This window comes from Primulina eburnea, chromosome 7 (genome assembly GCF_022965805.1).
Source record: "Primulina eburnea isolate SZY01 chromosome 7, ASM2296580v1, whole genome shotgun sequence".
NCBI classification, from domain to species: domain Eukaryota; kingdom Viridiplantae; phylum Streptophyta; class Magnoliopsida; order Lamiales; family Gesneriaceae; genus Primulina; species Primulina eburnea.
In genome coordinates, this window is record NC_133107.1 from 19616138 (window position 1) to 19636876 (window position 20739).

At 38.8% G+C, this 20739-nt stretch overlaps 1 protein-coding gene across 1 annotated transcript; it reads right to left on the reverse strand.

Annotated features, from left to right (window-relative positions):
• Positions 1-18511: 18511 nt before the first annotated feature.
• LOC140835765 (uncharacterized) lies at positions 18512-19303 on the reverse strand. The gene has a single exon (XM_073201173.1). It carries the CDS (start codon positions 19301-19303, stop codon positions 18512-18514), a length of 792 nt encoding a protein of 263 aa, XP_073057274.1.
• Between the last annotated feature and the right edge of the window lie 1436 nt (positions 19304-20739).

Sequence of the window (20739 nt, forward strand, 5' to 3'; positions counted from 1 at the left end):
CCTAAACTCGGAGAAGATCGCATATACACTTACTGAGGCGCCCCCTGCTGAGGCTCCTATAGGCTGCACTCCTGAGGAATTGCAGACCTACAAGGATTGGTGCGACCATGACTTGAAGGCGAAGTGTTATATGCAGGCTTCGATGAACGATGAGCTGCAAAGGCGATTCGAGGATGCTAAGAATGCTGCTGACATTCATATGCACCTCAAGGAGCTCTTCGGTGAGCAGACTCGGCCTTTGAGGCATGCCACAGTGAAGGAGCTCATCACTTTACGCATGCGAGATGGGACTTCGGTCCATGAGCATGGCCTAAAGTTGATTGGGCTCGTGGACAAGCTCGTAGGCATGGATTTGATCTTGCCATCGGAGTTGACCACGGATGTGTTGCTGTTGTCACTGCCCAGCTCTTTCGATCCTTTTGTCGTGAACTTCAACATGAACAAGCTTGAGCCCAGCCTTGAAGAGTTGGTGAACATGCTTGTGACCTTTGAGTCCACGATCAAGAAGGAGAAGCAGGTTCTTTTTGTGGGCTCTTCATCTGGCACGAAGACCGGTCCACCTGGGAAGGGAAAGAAGCGTTCTTTCCAGCGTACCAAGAAGAGCGTGCCCTTGAAGAGGCAGAGTCCGAGTCCCGTTGTGGCAGCCGCGCCAGTGAAGGCTGAAAAGACTGTTGACATCTGTCACCACTGCAAGAAGCCTGGACATTGGAGGCGTAACTGCAGAGAATATCTTGCGCAGAAGGGTTCTGGCAAAGGTATGTTCTTTATTGAAGTAAATATCTCGATTAACTCTACTTCTTGGGTATTGGATACCGGCTGTGGCTCACATCTCTGTAATGACTTGCAGGCGATGGGAAGAAGTAGGAGGCTCCGAGAGGGTGAGACCTTCTTAAGGATGGGCAATGGAGCAAGAGTTGCTGCCAAAGCCGTAGGAGATATTTGTTTAATTTTGAACAATGATTTTAAGTTTGTATTAAGAGATGTTTTGTTCGTACCAGACTTGATTAAAAACATTATTTCCATTCCTATGCTTGATATTGATGGATATTCTTGTTTATTTGGCAAAGGTGTTTGCAATATTTACAAGAATGAATGTTTAGTTGGTACCGGTGAACTTGAAAACAATCTCTACACCTTAAAATTAAAAGATATTCCACTTAACAATGTCCAAACGATAACAACGACAAATAAGCGCAAACAAGATACTCTTAATTCGGCACAATTATGGCATGCTCGATTAGGTCATATATCCCTAAGAAGGATGAACAAGTTAGTGGGAGTTGGCATGTTTGATATGTCCGATATTAATGCTCTCACGACTTGTGAATCCTGTCTAAAAGGAAAGATGACCAAAATTCCCTTTAAGGGCCATGCGGAGCGAGCCAAAGGGTTATTGGATTTGATCCATACCGATGTGTGCGGTCCGCTTAGCATCACCACTAAGCATGGACTTGCCTACTTCATCACCTTTACCGATGACCATTCGAGGTATGGGTATGTGTATTTGATGAAATACAAGTCTGAAGCCTTTGAAAGGTTCAAAGAATTCAGAAGTGAAGTAGAGAAGCAATTGGGACGAAGCATCAAGACACTTCGATCGGATCGAGGTGGTGAGTACTTGAGTGCCGAGTTCCAAGAGTATCTTAGAGAGAATGGGATTCTCTCGCAGTGGACTCTGCCCGCTACACCACAGTTAAATGGTGTTTCGGAGCGTCGTAACCGGACTTTGATGGACATGGTTCGGTCTATGATGGGGTTCACAGAGTTGCCGCCATCCTTTTGGGGATATGCGCTTGAAACAGCGGCAATGTTGTTGAACAATGTCCATACAAAGGCAGTTGACAAGACTCCATATGAGATATGGATGGGTAAGCCTCCCAAGTATTCTTATCTAAGAATATGGGGGTGTCCTGCTTATGTGAAGCAGACAGTGGGAGATAAATTGGATAGTCGATCCATTTTATGCTACTTTGTGGGATATCCAAAGAATTCAATTGGATATTACTTCTATCATCCCCAAGAAACAAAGGTGTTTGTTTCTAGGAACGCAACCTTTTTGGAAAAGGAATTTCTATTAGATAGAAAAGGCGAGATGATAGAACTCGAAGAGGTTCGAGAGACACCCACAGTTGTAGAACCCACACCCGAGAAGCCAAGTGAGGAGATACAAGCTCCTAGAAGAACCGAGAGAGTCTCGAGACCCCCTGTGAGGTATGGTCTGCTTCTTGAAGAGGGCCATGATGAGCCTAACCTTGGATGTGATCCAAGGACTTTCAAGGAAGCGTTATCGGATGCCGATTCATCCAAGTGGCTTGAAGCAATGGAATCTGAGATGAATTCCATGCATTCGAACCAAGTGTGGAATCTCGTGGATCCACCTGAGGGAATTGTTCCCATAGGGTGTAAATGGATTTACAAGAGAAAACTTGGGGCGGATGGGAAGGTATTGACCTTCAAGGCGCGATTGGTAGCAAAAGGGTATACTCAAAGGCAAGGTGTTGACTATGAGGAAACCTTTTCTCCAGTTGCGATGTTCAAGTCCATTAGGATATTGCTAGCCATAGCTGCATGGTATGACTATGAGATATGGCAGATGGATGTGAAGACAGCCTTCCTTAATGGGGATATTAAGGAAGAAATTTACATGTCTCAACCTGAAGGGTTCACATCCATCGGAAGTGAGCATATGGTATGCAAACTTCAAAGATCTATTTATGGTCTTAAGCAGGCATCGAGGAGCTGGAACCTCAGATTCGATAGTACAATCAAAGAGTTTGGTTTTACTAAGAATCCTGAGGAACCCTGCGTGTATAAGAAGGTCAGTGGGAGTGCTGTGACATTCCTAGTTCTTTATGTTGATGACATTCTACTCATTGGGAATGATGTAGGAATGTTGCAATCAACTAAGATATGGTTAGCAAGTAAGTTCTCAATGCAGGACTTGGGTGAAGCATCTTTTGTATTGGGAATACAGATCTATAGAGATAGATCAAAAAGATTGCTTGGTCTCACCCAGTCCACATACATTGATACCATAGTGAAGCGGTTCTCGATGGATGAGTCCAAGAGAGGACATCTACCAATGTGTCATGGCGTGTCCCTATCCAAGTCTATGTCTCCCAAGACTGATGCAGAGATAGCGGCGATGACACGAATTCCGTATGCTTCAGCCATTGGTAGTATCATGTATGGGATGATATCTACACGTCCTGACGTGGCATTTGCACTAAGTGTAGTGAGTAGATATCAATCCAACCCCGGTCTTCCACACTGGAAAGCTGTGAAAGACATCCTCAAGTATTTGAGAAGGACCAATAAGTTGTTCTTGGTCTATGGGGGTGGAGAACTGAAATTGGAAGGCTATACCGACTCTAGCTTCCAAAGCGATGTTGATGACTCGAAGTCAACCTCCGGATTCATATTCATGCTCAATGGTGGTGCTGTCTCTTGGAAGAGTTCCAAGCAAGACAGTACTGCGGATTCCACCACTGAGGCAGAATACATTGCTGCATCGGCTGCAGCAAAGGAGGCTGTTTGGATTAGGAATTTCGTCCAAGAGTTGGGCGTCATTCCAAATGGAGTTGCTCCTATCCCGGTGATGTGCGACAACACGGGAGCCATAGCTCAGGCGAAGGAGCCAAGGTCTCATCAGAAGTCCAAACACGTATTGAGAAAGTACCACATCCTCAGAGAGATCGTGGAAAGAGGAGATGTCGTGATTGACAAAGTCGGCTCCGCAGATAATGTTGCTGATCCACTAACTAAGCCTTTACCAGGACCATCGTTCGAGAAGCATCGCGAATCAATGGGTCTAAAGTATATAGGTAGTTGGCTCTAGTGCAAGTGGGAGATTGTTAGAGTAGGTGCACGTCGAGCCAAGTGTTGGCCGACTGTTCACGATGAAACTCTTTGTATAAACGATCTTTATTTTAATAATATTTCAATTTATTAATTTGGCGCATCTTTATCTTTATACCCATGCTTGTTGCATAGATAAAGTCCTTGAATATACAAATAGTAGAAAGAATATGAGATGCTCATATGATGAGTATCATGAAACTCATATTTGGAATACTGTATATTCTAAACCGTTCCTAGTCGATTCAGCCGCCACTAAGAAGGATAAAGGCCGCTCGAGTTAGAGACTAGTATCTGCGATGTGAGTACCATGTTTCATTGGTAGGGGACATTGTGATGTCCGAGCATGCAGATAGGTGCTCCTGGTAGAGTGCACTGAACAACCCTCTATAAAGGACTTTCCAAGTGGTTCTCACTTATCGAGTGGAAACGTCCTAGTTTATGGTTGTACACCATTAGTCCTTATGACCCGGGACAACATTGAGACTCTATGTGCTAGCGTTTCACTTTGACTTGTTTACCGACTCTTTTGGGGTCATTAGGTGGCAAGATTGGGTGTTACGGCGAAACATATAGGAGTCGATGCATTGTAGTCGGGGATTCACCGCTTACCTACGGGTATGGATATCCTATGTGTTTTTCATGTATGTGTGGGTTGAAATCTCTGATCAGAGTATGGTGGTAATTATGAAAGGGGTTTCATAGATTACACCATCGATGCAACCACGACATGACACATAGTATCGATTCATTGACAACTCTCGATAAACCAATAGTTGTCGAATCGGTCGGGATATATGAGCTGAAAGGACCGTACTGTACGCTAACCATAATTGAATGGTTCTTGCAGGCACTATCATGTGATACCTAGGGAATCACGTAAGCGATGCTGCTAGGCGTTTAACGTGATTGGTTGGGTACTATCAGACTTGAGTTCTGACGTTCTTACTATCAAGGAGTTGATAAGTAAGAATGGAGCAATTGGGGTATGCTCGTATAAGGACATGTTTAGTCCGAATCACATTGAGATGTGAACCCACGGCTAGTTGTATCAATGAACCATTGAGGGCCACACAAGTACTTGCTTAGTAAATCCCGAAGAGAAGTAAAATAGTTCAATGTGTTGAACGGCTTATAAATGTGTTTATAAGCGTAAAGAAAATTAGAAGTATGACTTCTATGAGAGAAATATAAATTTTAATTTATGGAAGTGTTCCTAAGATTAAAATTTGGCCAAGTAAATAATGTAGTTGAAAATTGTGATTTTCATAAACATTGTTGTGGACTAAATTAAATTAATTCAAGTGTTGAATTAATTAAACACTAGTAGACCTAGTAGAGTCTAAATAATTAAATTAATTCAAGTGTTGAATTAATTAAATAATATTGAGTCTTGTAGAGCTCAATTTAAATAATTATTTAACTAGTGGGACTTGAGTAAAATCAAGTAATATTTAATTTATCTCAAATGTGTTTGAGATAATAAAATTTAGTCTATGGTTTTTAATGTGTTAAAAATCATATAATATACAAGTGAGACATGTAGGGATTGCATGCTTGGGAGGTGAAGAGCCTTGATTACTTTTTAATAAAATATTCAAAAGGCATGCAACTTTTGAGAGACAACTTTTCACAATACCTAGGCTATTCTCCCACACACACAATCTCATCACTTGGCCGAAATTTCTTGGAGGATTTCTCTCCATTTTTCTTTCTCTTTTGTTCTTCATTTTCTTGGAAGAAAATCATTCTCTTTGAAAAATCCTCAAGTTTTTCTAGTGCAAAACTTGAGGGGATTTACCTTGTTGAGTGGTGGGCCTAATTCTTTGGGAGAAGAAGGTGAGCTTGTAGATTTGTCCACCAAACAAGAGCTTTGTTATTTAAAACAAAGTTGGAGCCATTTCATCAACTCTAAGGAGTTGATAGGTATATTTCTTAAAACATCCTATGCATGTTTTTAGTTTTTGTAAATGTTGCACAAAAATATATGGGGGCCGAAAAATTTATGCTCAAAATTTCTGTTTTTCGCTTCCGTTGCGTTTCCGGCCTCCGTAACCGGTCCGCTTTCATATTTCCCATGTCATACACCCTGACGAAGCTGAGCTTGATCAGACCTTGAGCTATGTTGAACAACCGATACAGATTCTTGATCGGAAAGAAAAGGAGCTCAGAACAAAGACTATTCCGCTCGTGAAAGTCCAGTGGAGTCGTCATGGCATCGAAGAAGCGACTTGGGAGACAGAAGAAGAAATGAGGCAGAAGTATCCCGAGCTATTTACCTGATGTAAGTGATTCTTCAGTTTTGATTATATTACTTTCATGTATGCTTCAATAGATCGCTTGTGATTTCGAGGACGAAATCATTTCTTAGAGGGGGTGAAATGTAAGGTTCGAGATTTACTAGTCTTCATTGACGTGATACTCGGAATATATGAGAATGCATGACGTGCAATGAGGGGAGAAAGACATGAGAAATTAGAGTTTTTAATTTGAGATGGACCGCACCCGCGCCTAGAATAGGAGTGCACCCGCGGTCATAAAATTCTGATTTTCGGAAAGGCAGGCCGAAGCTACACCGCACCCGCGGTGCTAGGAGACACCGCACCCGCGGTGGATGTCCAGTAGGGTGCCTAATTTTGACATTGCGATACCGCACCCACGGTAAGAACAAGACCGCACCTGCGGTGTCAAGACCGCACCCGCGGTGCTGATGAGACCGCACCCGCGGTCGATGATTTTAGAAAATAAAAACCATGCCGAAGCATGAGCGCACCCGCGGTGCTAGAGTGACCGCACCCGCGATGCTGCATGCGAGAAATCCACCTTTGCTTCTCAAGTTGACACATGGCATGGGTATATATAGAAGTGAGCTGAATCACTCTTTCTTCAGAATTGCAGGAGAGAACCGAGAGCTATTCCAAGAGAAAAGAAAGGACTTTTGCACTTTGAAGCTAGATTGTGCAAGATTTAGCCATCCGAATTATATTCCGAGTTAAGATTCGTGTTTCTCTCATCACCGGCTTCGAAAGGATGTAAGTATGATTCATTTTCAACATGTTTCGAAATTCAGATATGAGAGGAGTTATGATTTGAGTTCTAGAAGATGTTCTTGAGATTATAAATGTTGTAGAATCATAAACGGATTGATAATTGGATGTGTTATGCTATTGTATGAGATTCCAGCATGTTTTGAGTTGTATACATTCAGATTTTGGGAAATTATGATTGTGGTGGTTGATGTTATGACTTGTGGATTATGTACTGATTATTGGTGGAGTACCGGTATCGAGAAATTACGCCAATATGCCGTCGAATGTTATTCAGATTGAATATCAAGTTCTATAGGTATTGAGTTGATTGAGTGATTGATTGAATGTTCATTGGTGATTGCCATTTCAGATTGTATTGACGATTTTGATATCAAGACTTCAACTACGACAGATTGTACTACAAGAAAGTATAATTCATGTGATTGTAGGGAAGACACGACTCGAATCAGATTTGATTAGAGTTTCCCAACCAAATCACATACTAGATTTATTGTTATGTTTTTTTGATATGTTTTTAATTGTTTATAGATTATATTCAAATCTCCTGATATGATAATGCTGTGTTTATAGATCTATATACAAGCATTGAGATAGGAGAGTCATTGACAAAGTTGTCAAAACTAGACGTTCGGTGTATCGACGCATAGGAGCAGACTTCCTCCGATTGTAGACATTCGATACAGACACGACCGAAGTCTAGGAGTAAGACGTACAGTTACCCCGATTGGGAGGGTAGGTAACAGATAGTGACGTCTTATTCACCCTGGGATCCCTAGAGTAGAGTCAAGACATGAGTTGATTTGCATTGCATGCTTATACATGTTGGTTTCATAGACTATGGAACCTATTATTCATGTTACATGCATGAGATTATGCTTTATGATTTTATTATGCATATGCATGTTTACATGTTTTATACTGGGATTTGTTCTCACCGGAGTTTCCGGCTGTTGTTATGTCTGTATGTGTGCATAACAACAGGTGGGGCAGGATCTGGGTCACGACAGAGATGAGTTCGAGTTAGAGTGTTGACTACGGGCGCAGAAGATCACTAGTGGTGTCAGACTGGACTTGTACTACTTGTATTTTATGGTTTGTAATAAACATTAGAGACGTGTTTGGATTAGAACAAGACATATTTGTATGTTTGTATAACAAGTAAAGATTTTATGCTTATTTATATACATTAGATTTAATGTTAAAAAGCGAAAATTTGACCCACATTTTTTCACAGATCCATTTAATCCCAGATAGAATTGAGTTAGAGCCCGGGTCCCCACAATTCAGCTGCCACCACAAGCCTTGAAGAGGATTTTGCACTTGGAGTTGAAGATTCGAAGATTTCCGATCATCGTTCTTCGCGTTTTTTGTCAACTCTAGTTTTTCTAATATATTTTTTATCTTTTAAACGTTGTTGTCTTTATTTCTACCATGAATTCTAGTAGCTAAACCTTACATATTTGTTGAGATTTAAGGGGATCCTACCCCGAACTTTGATTTGGTTAATTCCATTGTCGAAGTTGATTTATTCTTGATTATTCTACTGTTTTTCATTGTGATTATCAAAGCGTAGTTAACTTTGATAATAGCCTTATATTGCGAGTGAGTTCAAGAGAATAGATTGTGATATGAACAATTAGAATAGTTCGTGGATCTACAATTTACATAGACATATGAAATGGATACGCGCCGATAGTCATTGTTCATTCGGACGAAAACTAGGGGATTTCATATATCGATATGTGATTCACTCTTGATAAATAATTAAAGACATTTAATTACTTCACTAAGTAGAATTTGTTTGGCATAGCTCGAGAGAGTGTGTTCAATTGAATAGGAAATCTTGTCGGAAGCGTAAATCACTATCGAACGAATTGATAAATTAATGAGGGGTAGGTGAACTGAAATTCCCAACAAATTCATTTCTCACTGAGGGGTAGGTGAACTGAGATTCCCAACAAATTCATTTCTCACTGAATTTTAATTAACCATTCTAGATATTATATCTCGTTATTTAATTCCTGTTTTATTTGCATTTTTTATTTGAGCATAGTAGTAATAAACGACCCTTCAAATTTCGTTGCTAAAGATTTGATAACTGAAAATAATAATTGTAAAATACAGTTTTCAGTGGAACGCTACTCGTACTCTAGTACATTATACTATTACTTGCCATCATGCACTTGCGATTAATTTTTGAGTATACTTAACCATATTTTTGTTAAGGATTCCACGGTGCAAGTTTTGCTCGATCGGTGAGATTTTGAAATCTTTTGAATTTGAACAGAAAGCTTGTGAGGAGATTTCAGCAGAATAACAACTTTGTAGTTTTGTTCGTTATTTTTTCTCAGCTGCTCTTCTCGGCTATTTAGAGGCTTTGCCTCCAACGGTAACAACGAATACGTTTGATTTCAGTAATTAAATGTAGTTGGCATACTTACATGTTAAAAATAGGAATTTCTTTTAGAATGCATAAATAATTATTTTCAAGGGTTATTCGAGCCCTGAACGAGGAACAGAGACCAGGATAGTAAAGGAAAAATATTTTTAATATATGACTAAAATAAGGACTTTTTGGAAGCTTGTTTATTATTTTCGAGAACTTTCCTAAACGAGATATTTTTCCTACGTACTAATGGGCCTATCATATTAGGATTATTGGGCCTATATTTCTACCTAAGTATTTTTATCATAAGCCTAGACTCCCAAGCCCATTTTTCTCCTAAAATCTAACGTTTAAAACAAAAAACTAGGGCTCTCTTTCCTGGCAGCAGCAGCACACACACACTCACGTCCAAAGGCACTCTCACGCTGATATTGAAGGCAAAAATCACAGCAAAGGGTTCCCCGTCCCTCCGTCAACACTCTTTCGTGTCTAGACTCGAATATTCGTGCGTAAATCACGCAAAGGCACGCCTTATACCTTAATTTTCTCATCATTCAAGCCATAGTATGTGTGAATATATATTCTTGTATGAAAAATCTGATATCATGATATTACTTTCGTTTTTGTGGTTTATGCATGTAAGAACTTGGATTTCTTGATATATATGTAACGTCCCGAAAATTTGAAGGTTCACGTGAACCACATGCATGTGAGTTATCAAATTTCTCATGCATTTTAATTAAATTGTTTTAATTGCATGAATTGATTGTGGTAGGTATGTTTACATGTTTAAAATATTGTTTTATTTTAGAATGCATAAAACTGTATTTTTAAAGGTTATTTGAGATGCGATCGAGGAATGGAGACCAAGGGCTGAAAAAAGGAAAATATTTTTATTAAATAGTTATTTTTAATTGTTTAATGTGTGGTGTATTTTAGATAGAATTTTCGAATATGAGGTGTTTTGAGGTTATTTTATACGCCGAGACACATTTTTAAACGATATTCGATTTTCGACAAAAATATGAACTTTTCAATAACTCGACTATTATTTTCACAAATATTCCCAGAAAAAATATTTTAAATATGTACAAATGGGCTTCATGTACCTATTATACTGGACTAATGAGCTCAAACTTTCACACATGTTTAATTAACAAAAAATACCCCAAAACCTCATAATAAACGCCTCTCCCCTCACACACACACAAGGACTCTCCCCATTAGAATTCAACACACACCACACATGATTTTGAGGAGGAAACACACTCCTTTGAGAGAAAAGCAATCATGGGTTCCGTTCGTCGTTGTTCTTCGCATCTCAACTTAATTGTCGTGTGTAAAATACGCAAAGGTACGCCGTAATCTTCTTTCTAACATCTTTCACACCATAATACATGATTGAAGCATGTTTGCATGAAAAATATGTTAGACTTTTCATTAATTTCGTTTTTGTGACATAGCATGTCTATAATTCAAGTTTTTGTGATCCAAACCGTGTTGTATTGTTTCTTGAGGGGATGCTACCTTAGGGACACTAAAAAAGGATGAGTTTAGAAAGGTTTGAGGGCCTAGATAAGTTGACACAGGGGCTGGGCATTAGGGGTTAATCGTTGCACAAAAATAAGGGTCCTTGCATGGTTAGGGTTTGCGGCTAGGACTCCTTTAAGGCCACGGCTTCGAGCAGCTATTAACGCATGACCAGGAGACCTAAAGGGGATGTAGGAGGGTTCAAGGGAGGCTGCACTATGATAGGTTAGAAGGTCTAGGTGATCGCGTTTGCTTGGGGGCCGCGCTTGGTTGGGAAGTTGCAGTTTTGAGGGGCTGGGCTTCTAGGTTATTTAGGCACGGGTCCAGCTGCTTGATATGGAGTTGGTATAAGTCGTAGGAGGGTCGAACAGGTCCTGGACCAAGCGGATAGGGGCTGGAACCGAAATATGAGGAGTTAGAGTCCTATTAGGACTAGGACACCTATGCTTAAAACCAGCAGATGTAGCGACATGCTCCAAGGACTTTGTGGGCTTGAATTGAGTTCAATAAGGCTTAGTTATGTGTTAGGAAGCTTTGGTTAAATTTTGGTTAAGTTTCGAGTCTATAAAAGTCAAAACCGGGAGGTACGTCTAAGTTTAAAAACGATTTGGGAAATTAAACAAAGGGCATAAGTTTATGTGTAAGGAATAATTATGGGTGTATTTTAATGTTACTTGTTATGTTCGGAATGATTCGGGTCGTCGTGTAGAGGTCTATGAAAGAATACAAAAAGTTATGCTTCTAGGGGTAAAACGGTAATTTTACACATGAAAAATGTTAGTCGTCATGGTAGTGCCCTGAATGCTGTAAAATATGTTAATATGTTATTTTTAAATGTTTATGGAATTTTATAATGAAACGATAATTCTAAAAGATATGTTGCATGCTTGGTTTAAAAGAAAAAATGATTTTTATATATATTCTTGAATTTTTATAAAAGATGAAAATACGAAAAATTGAAGGAGGTGAAGTAATTTTGACTAATACGATGATTGTGATGATACGGTGATTATGATGATATGATGATATGTAAGGCCAAGTTCAGTTGATGGGTGAGAGTGTCGCTGATGTCCCCGCCGTCCAGTACTACGGTTACACGTTGATGGATCCATCGACCCTCAACAGATACAAAATTCAAAATTAACGATACAAATTCAATAAAAAGAAAATGTATACGTATATAATGAAAAGGAAAATGTTTATGATGAACGGAAAAATGTTTATGTTTATGCGTATTCATGAAAATCTATTTTAAGTAAAAGTACTTTCACTGTTGCATGTTATTGTATATGTATTAATTGCTATTACGGTTATGGTTTGTTGAGTCAATAGATTCACTAGGTGTGATCGATGCAGGTGAGCATGATGTTGATGTTAATGAGGGACTTGATGGTTGATCTTGCTGGACTGAAGGTGCACACAACCCGAGGAATATCGCTAGTTTTCCGCATTTATGTTTAAGTTTATGAATTATGATAGATATTTTTACAACTTTTATATGTCATGGAGTGGTTTTTGAGAGGATGTTAAAGATAATGTTAATTTTGAAATAATGCTAGTTTAGGTTGGTTGATGATTTATGATTTTATGCTTTAAATTACTTACTTTTGGATTTTCAAATAATATTTGGTTGGTTTATTTTAAAATGGTGTCAAAAATGTTATATATTTATATATGCATATATTCTACCGAGAGTAGTATAGAAAAGAAAAGAAAAATTCTAGTAATTTTTAAGAAAAACGAGTAGTGGACGTTTCAAATAACTCAAGTTCTTAATGTTGCATTTAGGGCTGACAGGTTAGGGATGGTATGGACATGATTTGGTGGCTGTCAAGGAGTCCTAGATGGGTTGGACAAGTCTGGAAAATAGTAGAGAAAGAGCTGAACAAAATTATGGGAATTTCATTGGTTAGGGTTCAGCCTTGGTCCTTCGAGGGTTCAGGATATGTGCAGCAGTTGGGTTGCGTCCAGAAGACCTAGGAGGGTTGTGTCGTGGTCCTAGACGGGTGGAGTCATGTCTGGTTCGTGGGAAAGGGCTGGAGCGAAGCAAAATGGTCGCGCGATCACCTTATGCACACAATTTGGGAGTTTTGTGCATGGTTCGGTGCAGGGACTATATGCAAGTCTTAGGCTAAGTCGTGATGGTCCAGAGGGATCTTGGGGTGGTCTAGTCATAGGCTGGTAGGGGCTGGTCCAACCAGATGGGTGTATAATAAGGGCCAAGGGTCTCCTGAGTTCCAGAGGTTGCAGCAGGTTTACAGATGGTTATTAGGGTCTGGACCGAAGCTAGGTTGGTGCGTAATAGGCTGGTCGAGTCTTGGTTCAAGTTAGGAAAATATATGTTCAGTTTCAGGTTGATTCGAGTTAAAACCGAGAGTACTCCGGTTTAAGTTTTAAAACGAATTATGAAACTTAATCGATGGGCTTAAGTTCACATCTAAGAAATGATTCCCTATATGTTTTAAAGGTGTTATGGTAAGTTTGGATGTGTTCAGGTCGAAGTTTTAATTTCTAGCGGTAAAATGAGAAAGTCAGGGTTTCAGCGGAAAACTGTCATTTGCACCTGAAAAATGTTAGGAGTCCTGGCAGTGTCCTAATAACTATAATAAATGCTACAAATGTTTATTTTGAAAGGTAATGAAATTTTTTTGATGAAAAACTATAAATGTTGGACGACGTATTGCATGCTTGGTTTTAAAAAAGAATTATATTTATGCATTTATTTTATAAAGTGATGGACATGATGAAAATGTCTTGAAGGAAGTGATTTGACATGGCAAGGAATTGGAGATTCATGAGGGACAAAGTCCCAATGGAACATGTTTACGAGACAAAGCCCCAAGGGAACCCAACACCAGATTTCTGTAGGCCACGACCTAGAAACGAAAAGTGGTTGTTAGTGTCATTGCCAACTATAGGCCAAGGCACATAACAGAAAATTGGTTACTGTTGCCCTGCCGCTTGGTACCATGGATACATCTGAGATTGATCAATCAACAAAAGATGAAAGGATATCACAATTAATGAACTGATTTCACCCATAAAGGAAATGTATATGTATAAAGATGAAAAGAAATGTTTAGGTTTATGCAAATGTTCATGCTAAAGTTATTTTATTAAAAGTAATTTTCACTGTTGCATGTGAATATATACGTATTCCTTGTTATTATGGTCAAGGCATGTTGAGTCATTAGAATCATTAGGTGTGAATCATACATGTGAGGATATTTCTGTGGAGACAGGATGACTTGATTATTGAACTGGCTGGACTGATGGTGTACTGAAACCCGTGGACATTGCTAATTTCCGCACATCTGATGATTAAACAGTACTTCAAATATTTTTACAACTTTTATGCGAAGGAGTGGGTTTTGAGCGGATTTAATACGTTCATGTTATTTTTGAAAAAAATGCTAGTTTTAAGTTTGATTAAATGGTTAAGTTTTTTATGATTTTCACTGTATTTATGAATTTTTAAGTAATTAGATGGTTGGATTATTTTAACGGTTAGTAAAGTATTATTTTTTAAGGCCGAAGCCTTTCTTAAAAAGTTTCCAATCCTATTTAAAAGCAATGAAAAAATCAGAGACATTTCATTTCTTATACTTAAATTGTTTATCCTTGATGCTACTGATGCAAACAACACTTATTTCATCAACCCAGAGAGGGCGGAAGGACTTCAAAAGATTCCATGTCGTAGGATTTTGAAATTCATTAAGCCAATTAATAAACAAGTTAATTACATATTTAAGTGGATAGATTTCAAATCCATGTATTTTAAAAATGTCCAAACGAATATGGTGGATTCAAACAATGGATTTGAAATGCTTTTATTTAGTTTATTTCCATCCAAATGTCTTCGAGTGGTTATTTCAGGAGGCTCTTTATGCATGCTGAAATACTGTACTATTAACTTAATACTACTCTACCACAAGCATGGCATTTCGTGTTGCCTCGATTATTACTCAATTTGTATCAAATTATAGATTAGTTCCATAAGTTTTGAATATATTTTTGAGTTGTGCTTCTTTGTTCGTATTATATTTATTAGTTTTAGAATTGTAAAGAATTTGAGTAAAATGAAATCTTCATAACCGCAATGTGGGAAAACTTACAAATCATGGTTCTTGACTCGTATTTATACTAGTATGGACAAAAACGTAAGTATATGTGTAAAAACGTATTTCTACTAAAGCTACTATAAATGTCCACTTCTAATACTCCTTCTCAAGATGGAGAATGTATATTTTGAATTCCCATCTTGATTAGCAAGTCCCGAAGTCTTCCTGGAAGAAGAGATTTAGTGAGAATGTCAGCCAATTGCAAATAGGAGGCAATATAGAAAACCTTGATGATTCCAGCATGTATTCGTTCACGTACAACATGACAATCGATCTCTGAACAAGGGCACTGGATCAACAACATGCTTTGATCGTTAGTGAAAGACTGGATTTGAAGCAATGTGAATAGCTGATTGACTATCACTGAACAAGGCCACTTGATCAACAACATGAACTTGTAAATCCTTTAATAAGCATAGTATCCAGACCACATCACAAGTACCGTTTGCCATGGACCTATATTCCGCTTCAGCTGAAGATTTAGACACTGTGTGCTGTTTCTTTGACTTCCAAGATATGATGGAATCTCCAAGAAGCACACAAAAACCCGAGACTGATCTGCGAGTATCCGGGAAAGCTGCCCAATCATAGTCTGTGAATAAGCTCAATTTAAGAGCAAATGATGAACTATAAAACAACCCTTGACCAGTTGATCCTTTGACATACTTGAGCACAGAGTAAACAGCTTGCAAATGTTTATCTCGTGGAGCAGATACATACTGACTAAGCTTGTTAACAGAATAAGCCAAATCAGTGCGAGTGACTGTAAGGTATAAGAGTTTACCTACCAACTTGCGATACAAAGAGGAGTCAGGGAGTAATTCACCATCATCATGTGTAAGTTTGAGATTAACATCCATAGGTGACGTTCGTGGCTTGCACCCATGAAGACCAGTTTCAGTGAGCAATTGCAAAGCATAGTGGCGTTGGCAGATATAAATGCCACGCTTTGATCTCGCAACTTCAATTACAAGGAAATATTTTAGATCACCTAAATCTTTCAACTTAAACTGGTCATTAAGAGATACCTTTAAGGCCTTAGCCTCTACCTCGTCATTTGTGGCTATAACCACGTCATCTACGTAAACAAGCAACGCTACGAATGCATCTTTATTAGTTCGAGTGAACAGAGAGTGGTCAGCATGTGATTGCACGAAGCCAATACGCCTCAAAGTTGAGGAGAACTTTGTATACCATTGTCGCCATGCTTGTTTAAGGCCGTATAAGTACTTACGCAATTTGCATACAGCACTTGAAGGTAGTAAAGACTCCCCCTTGATCTGATAACCCAGAGGTAGAGACATATATACCTCCTCCGAAAGATCACCATGCAAGAAGGCATTGTTCACATCCAATTGCATCAAGTGCTAGCCACGTATAGCAGCCACAGCTAACGAACTCCGAACAGTATCAAGTTTGGTAACAGAGGAAAATGTCTCAAAGTAGTCAATCCCTTCTTGTTGAGTATATCATTTGGCCACCAAGCGGGCTTTATAGCGTTCTAGAGTTCCATCAGCCAAGAATTTTTCTTTTTACCCATTTTCAACCCACAACACTTTTCCCCGGTGGCAAAGAAATAATGGTCCAAGTCTCATTGTGTTCCAATGCTTGCAATTCATCCAACATGGCTTGACGTCACTCTGGAGAAACAACATCTTGAGAAAATGACTGCGGTTCAATAATTTTGGAGACATTATTGACAAATGTTATATAGGAAGGAGATAATCTCTGATTATTAAGCACATTCTTCAATGGATGGATAGTAGAGGAATGGATGGGAGAATTAACAGTAAAACAATGATAGTCTCGTAGATGAGATGGTTGAACTGAATGTCTACCATATCGAGTGGAGGGGAGGTGTTCACCGTGACTAGACGAGGAGATTGGTTGAAACTGAGTTTGTTAAACACTATCACAAAAGAAGTCATTATCATTGGGCACATGTTGACTCTCAAAGGGAAACACACTCTCATGAAAAATGACATCACAAGATATGTATATTTCATTTGTTTCAAGATTAAGAAGTTTATAAGCCTTATAGCCAGATGGATAACCAAGAAAGACTGATTTTATGGCTCGAGGAGAGAACTTGGTGCGTTGGCTTGGCAATGTGGATCCATAACACAAACAACCAAAGTATTTGAGGTGTGTGTAATTTGGAAGTTTACAGTACAACAACTCAAATGGAGATTTATCATTCAAACGTGTAGAAGGAGTTCTATTTATGAGGTAAGCTGCGGTAGTGACACAGTCAGTCCAATAAGACAAAGGGATGTGATATTGAAACATCAAGGCTCGTGCAACATTCAAAAGATGTTGATGTTTCCGTTCAACAACAGAATTTTGTTGGGGAAGTTCGACACAAGATTTATAGGAGATTATACCTTCTGATATGAAGAACTCAGCAAAATTGAATTCAAGGGCATTATCTGATCGTACTGCCTTAATCTTGGTTCCAAATTGAGTGGAAACCAGCTTGCAAAAGTCAGGGAATATGGTTAGCACATCATATTTTCTTTTCAATAAATGAACCCAAGTGAAACGTGAATGATCATCAACAATAGTAAGGAAATACTATATCCTTCGACACGTAATGGATAGAAAGGACCCCATATGTCAATGTGGATTAGATCAGAAGAAGCATCACAAATAGAATTATTTGAAAGGAATAATAGTCTCTTTTTTTTGGATATATGACAAATGGAACAATCAAACAATTCATCATGTTTTATTGAATCAATACTTGTATTTGTTCCAATTATAGAGAGTCTAGTAGGGGAAGGGTGGCCCATACGATAATGCCATAACTTGTATTGAGTAAAAGAGACATTACAGACATTTGGAGATACACTTGAGGTATCTAGAACATATACGTTGCCAACTCGTTCACCCGTCCCAATCATCATGTCCTTGGTGAGAACCTGAATATGACAAAAATCAAAAGAAAAGGACTTAGAACAATGCATACTTTTGGTTAATGCACTGATGGATATGAGATTAAAATGAAAGGTAGGAACACATAAAACATCCTCAAGTATGAAATCAGTGGACAGATGGACTGATCCTATATGTGTTGCTAGTGTATGGGAGCTGTCTGGAAGAGTGACTTTAGAAGAAACAGGTGTCGAGGTGTGATAGATGGATAATGAGCAACAAATATGATGAGTGGCACCGATGTCTAACACCCAATGTGTCTGAATGTTAGAAAGAGTAGTAAGACATGAAGGAAATGTACCACTGAAGCAAGAAACTGAAGCATCACAATTCTCATGTTGCTTTAAATCTGAAGGAGGGCCACAACCAAGTTGGAGTTGAGAGATCAAGAATGCAATGAGCTGTTTACAATGATCTGGACTCAAAATATCTCCAGCACGATTCACATTCGGCTCAGGAATTTGAAGACATGTTGTACCCCGAACTTGATTAACATGCATCTTAGTGTCAACCTGTTTGATCTTGTGCCTTGGATGCCCCGGAGAATATCCATGTAACTTATAGCATTTATCCATAGTATAACCTAGAATGTTATAGTGGGAGCAAATAGGTCTACTATAAATTTTGTTACCTCAACTATCCTTGCCCCCGAAAGTGCCTTTAACAGCAGCAATGGGAGGTGAATGGAAAGGTGCAGAGGATTTGGGGAAACTTGTCATATCAGTGTGAATGGAGCGTTGTCTCTCCTCTTGCATGATTAATGAAAAAATCTTCGAGATGACAGGTAACGGATCCATCTTGAGAATTTGAGTTCGATTTTGAGCATATGACTCATTCAATCCCATCAGAAACTGCATGTTGCACTCCTGGTTATGGTAATTGATCCAATCCTTCATAGCGCCACATTTACACACCGAAACTGGTTGAAATTCTTTTAGTTCATCCCAAAGTATTCTCATTCGCGTGTGGTACGTGCTAACATCCAGATAACCTTGTTGAAATCCACTTAGTAATTTCTTTGTTTTAAAGATGCGAGGAGCATTGCTCTGTTGAAACCGATCGCGTAGATCTAACCAAATTTCAAGCGCCGTCGGGAAATACAGCAAGCTATCAGCAATTTCACGATTAACCGAGTTCAGAATCCATGAAATTACCATACTATTGCATCGCAACCAGGATCCATACTGAATATCTTCATTTGGAGGTCGCGAGAAGCTACCATTGACAAATCCAAGCTTATTTTTGGCTGTCAAAGCCATTGACATAGCACGCATCCAGGTATTATAATTTGTACCTGTGAGGGCATGAGACACCAGATTCAATCCTGGATGATCACCATTTTTCAAATAGAATGGGCTTCTTGAATCATCGATTGATGTTCGAACAACAGTCTGATTATTCGAAGCTTTACCGCCTTTGGCCATAGAAGATTTTGGAGCGGATTAGAGCTCTGATACCATTTCAGAATTGTAAAGAATTTGAGTAAAATGAAATCTTCATAACCGCAATGCGGGAAAACTTACAAAGCATGGTTCTTGACTCGTATTTATACTAGTATGGACAAAAACGTAAGTATATGTGTAAAAACGTGTTTCTACTAAAGCTACTATAAAAGTCCACTTCTAATAATTAGTTTTACATAAAAATTGAAGGGGGAATATCAGATGAGATGTCAGTTTACAGAGCTTTAATAGGTTCTTTACTTTACCTAACTGCTAGCCGTCCTGATATCATGTTTGTTATCTGCATGTGTGCAAGATTTCAAGAAAATCCTAAACAATCGTATTTTTCAGCTGCCAAATGCATATTGAAATATCTTAAAGGCTCACAAAATGTGGGTTTATAATATGCTAAGGACTCATATTTCAAATTAGTTGGCTATTCAGATGCAGATTATGTAAGATGTAAACTTGATTAAAAAAACACTAGTGGATCATGTCAGTCTCTGGGAGAAAGATTGATTTCCTGGTTCAGGAAGAAGTAAACATCCATAGCAATTTCCACAACTAAAGCAGAATATCTAGCTGCTGGAATCTGCTGCACCCAACTGCTCTGGGTTCAGCAACATCTGAAAAATTATGGAGTCATCGTAGAAGAATCACCAATATTTTGTGATAACAGTAACACAATTGCGATTACATACAATCCAGTTCTTCACTCCAGGATAAAGCATATCGATGTCAGACATCACTTCATCAGAGGTCACGCTCTCAAGAATGAGAGCAGGCTAGAATACATTTCAACTGAACAAGAGGCAGTGGACATATTCACCAAGACACTACCCGAGACTAAGTTTTCTTCTTTATGACATATTCTTGGTTTAATTGATTTAGTTTAGTTTTTTAACACTTTAATATGATGATTCATTGCCAAGATTAAGTTCAAGAAAAAATAAATCATTAAAGGGAAAACAACATTGAACAAAATAACATTTTTATTGATATAGTTGAACTTGTTCAATATAAATTTCCCTATCTACTGCTTCCTTCCAGTTAGTCAACCAAATGGTTAACTCATCAGTAGTGGTCTTCAGGAAGTCCCCTGAGAAGGCAATCCTTCTTAGAACCTTCTGCTCCTTGAGGAGCATCAAAAGATAGACACCTTCATCCTTGAAGATGTCAGCAGCATGGGCAACACAGAGTCGTTGCTGATACTTGTTCTATGTTGCCACTCGTTTCCTCGTGGCAACAAGTCCTTCCTCATGAAAAGACTGTAGATCCTGGATCTTGTTCCAGGTAGATATCATCTTTTCCAATACGCTATCCTCTATCTTGAGCTTTCTCGCAGCTACTATGGACCGCATGAACTCCTCCGCCATGTCTGTTGCTGGGAACTGCTTGCCTTATCCATCTGTTACTAC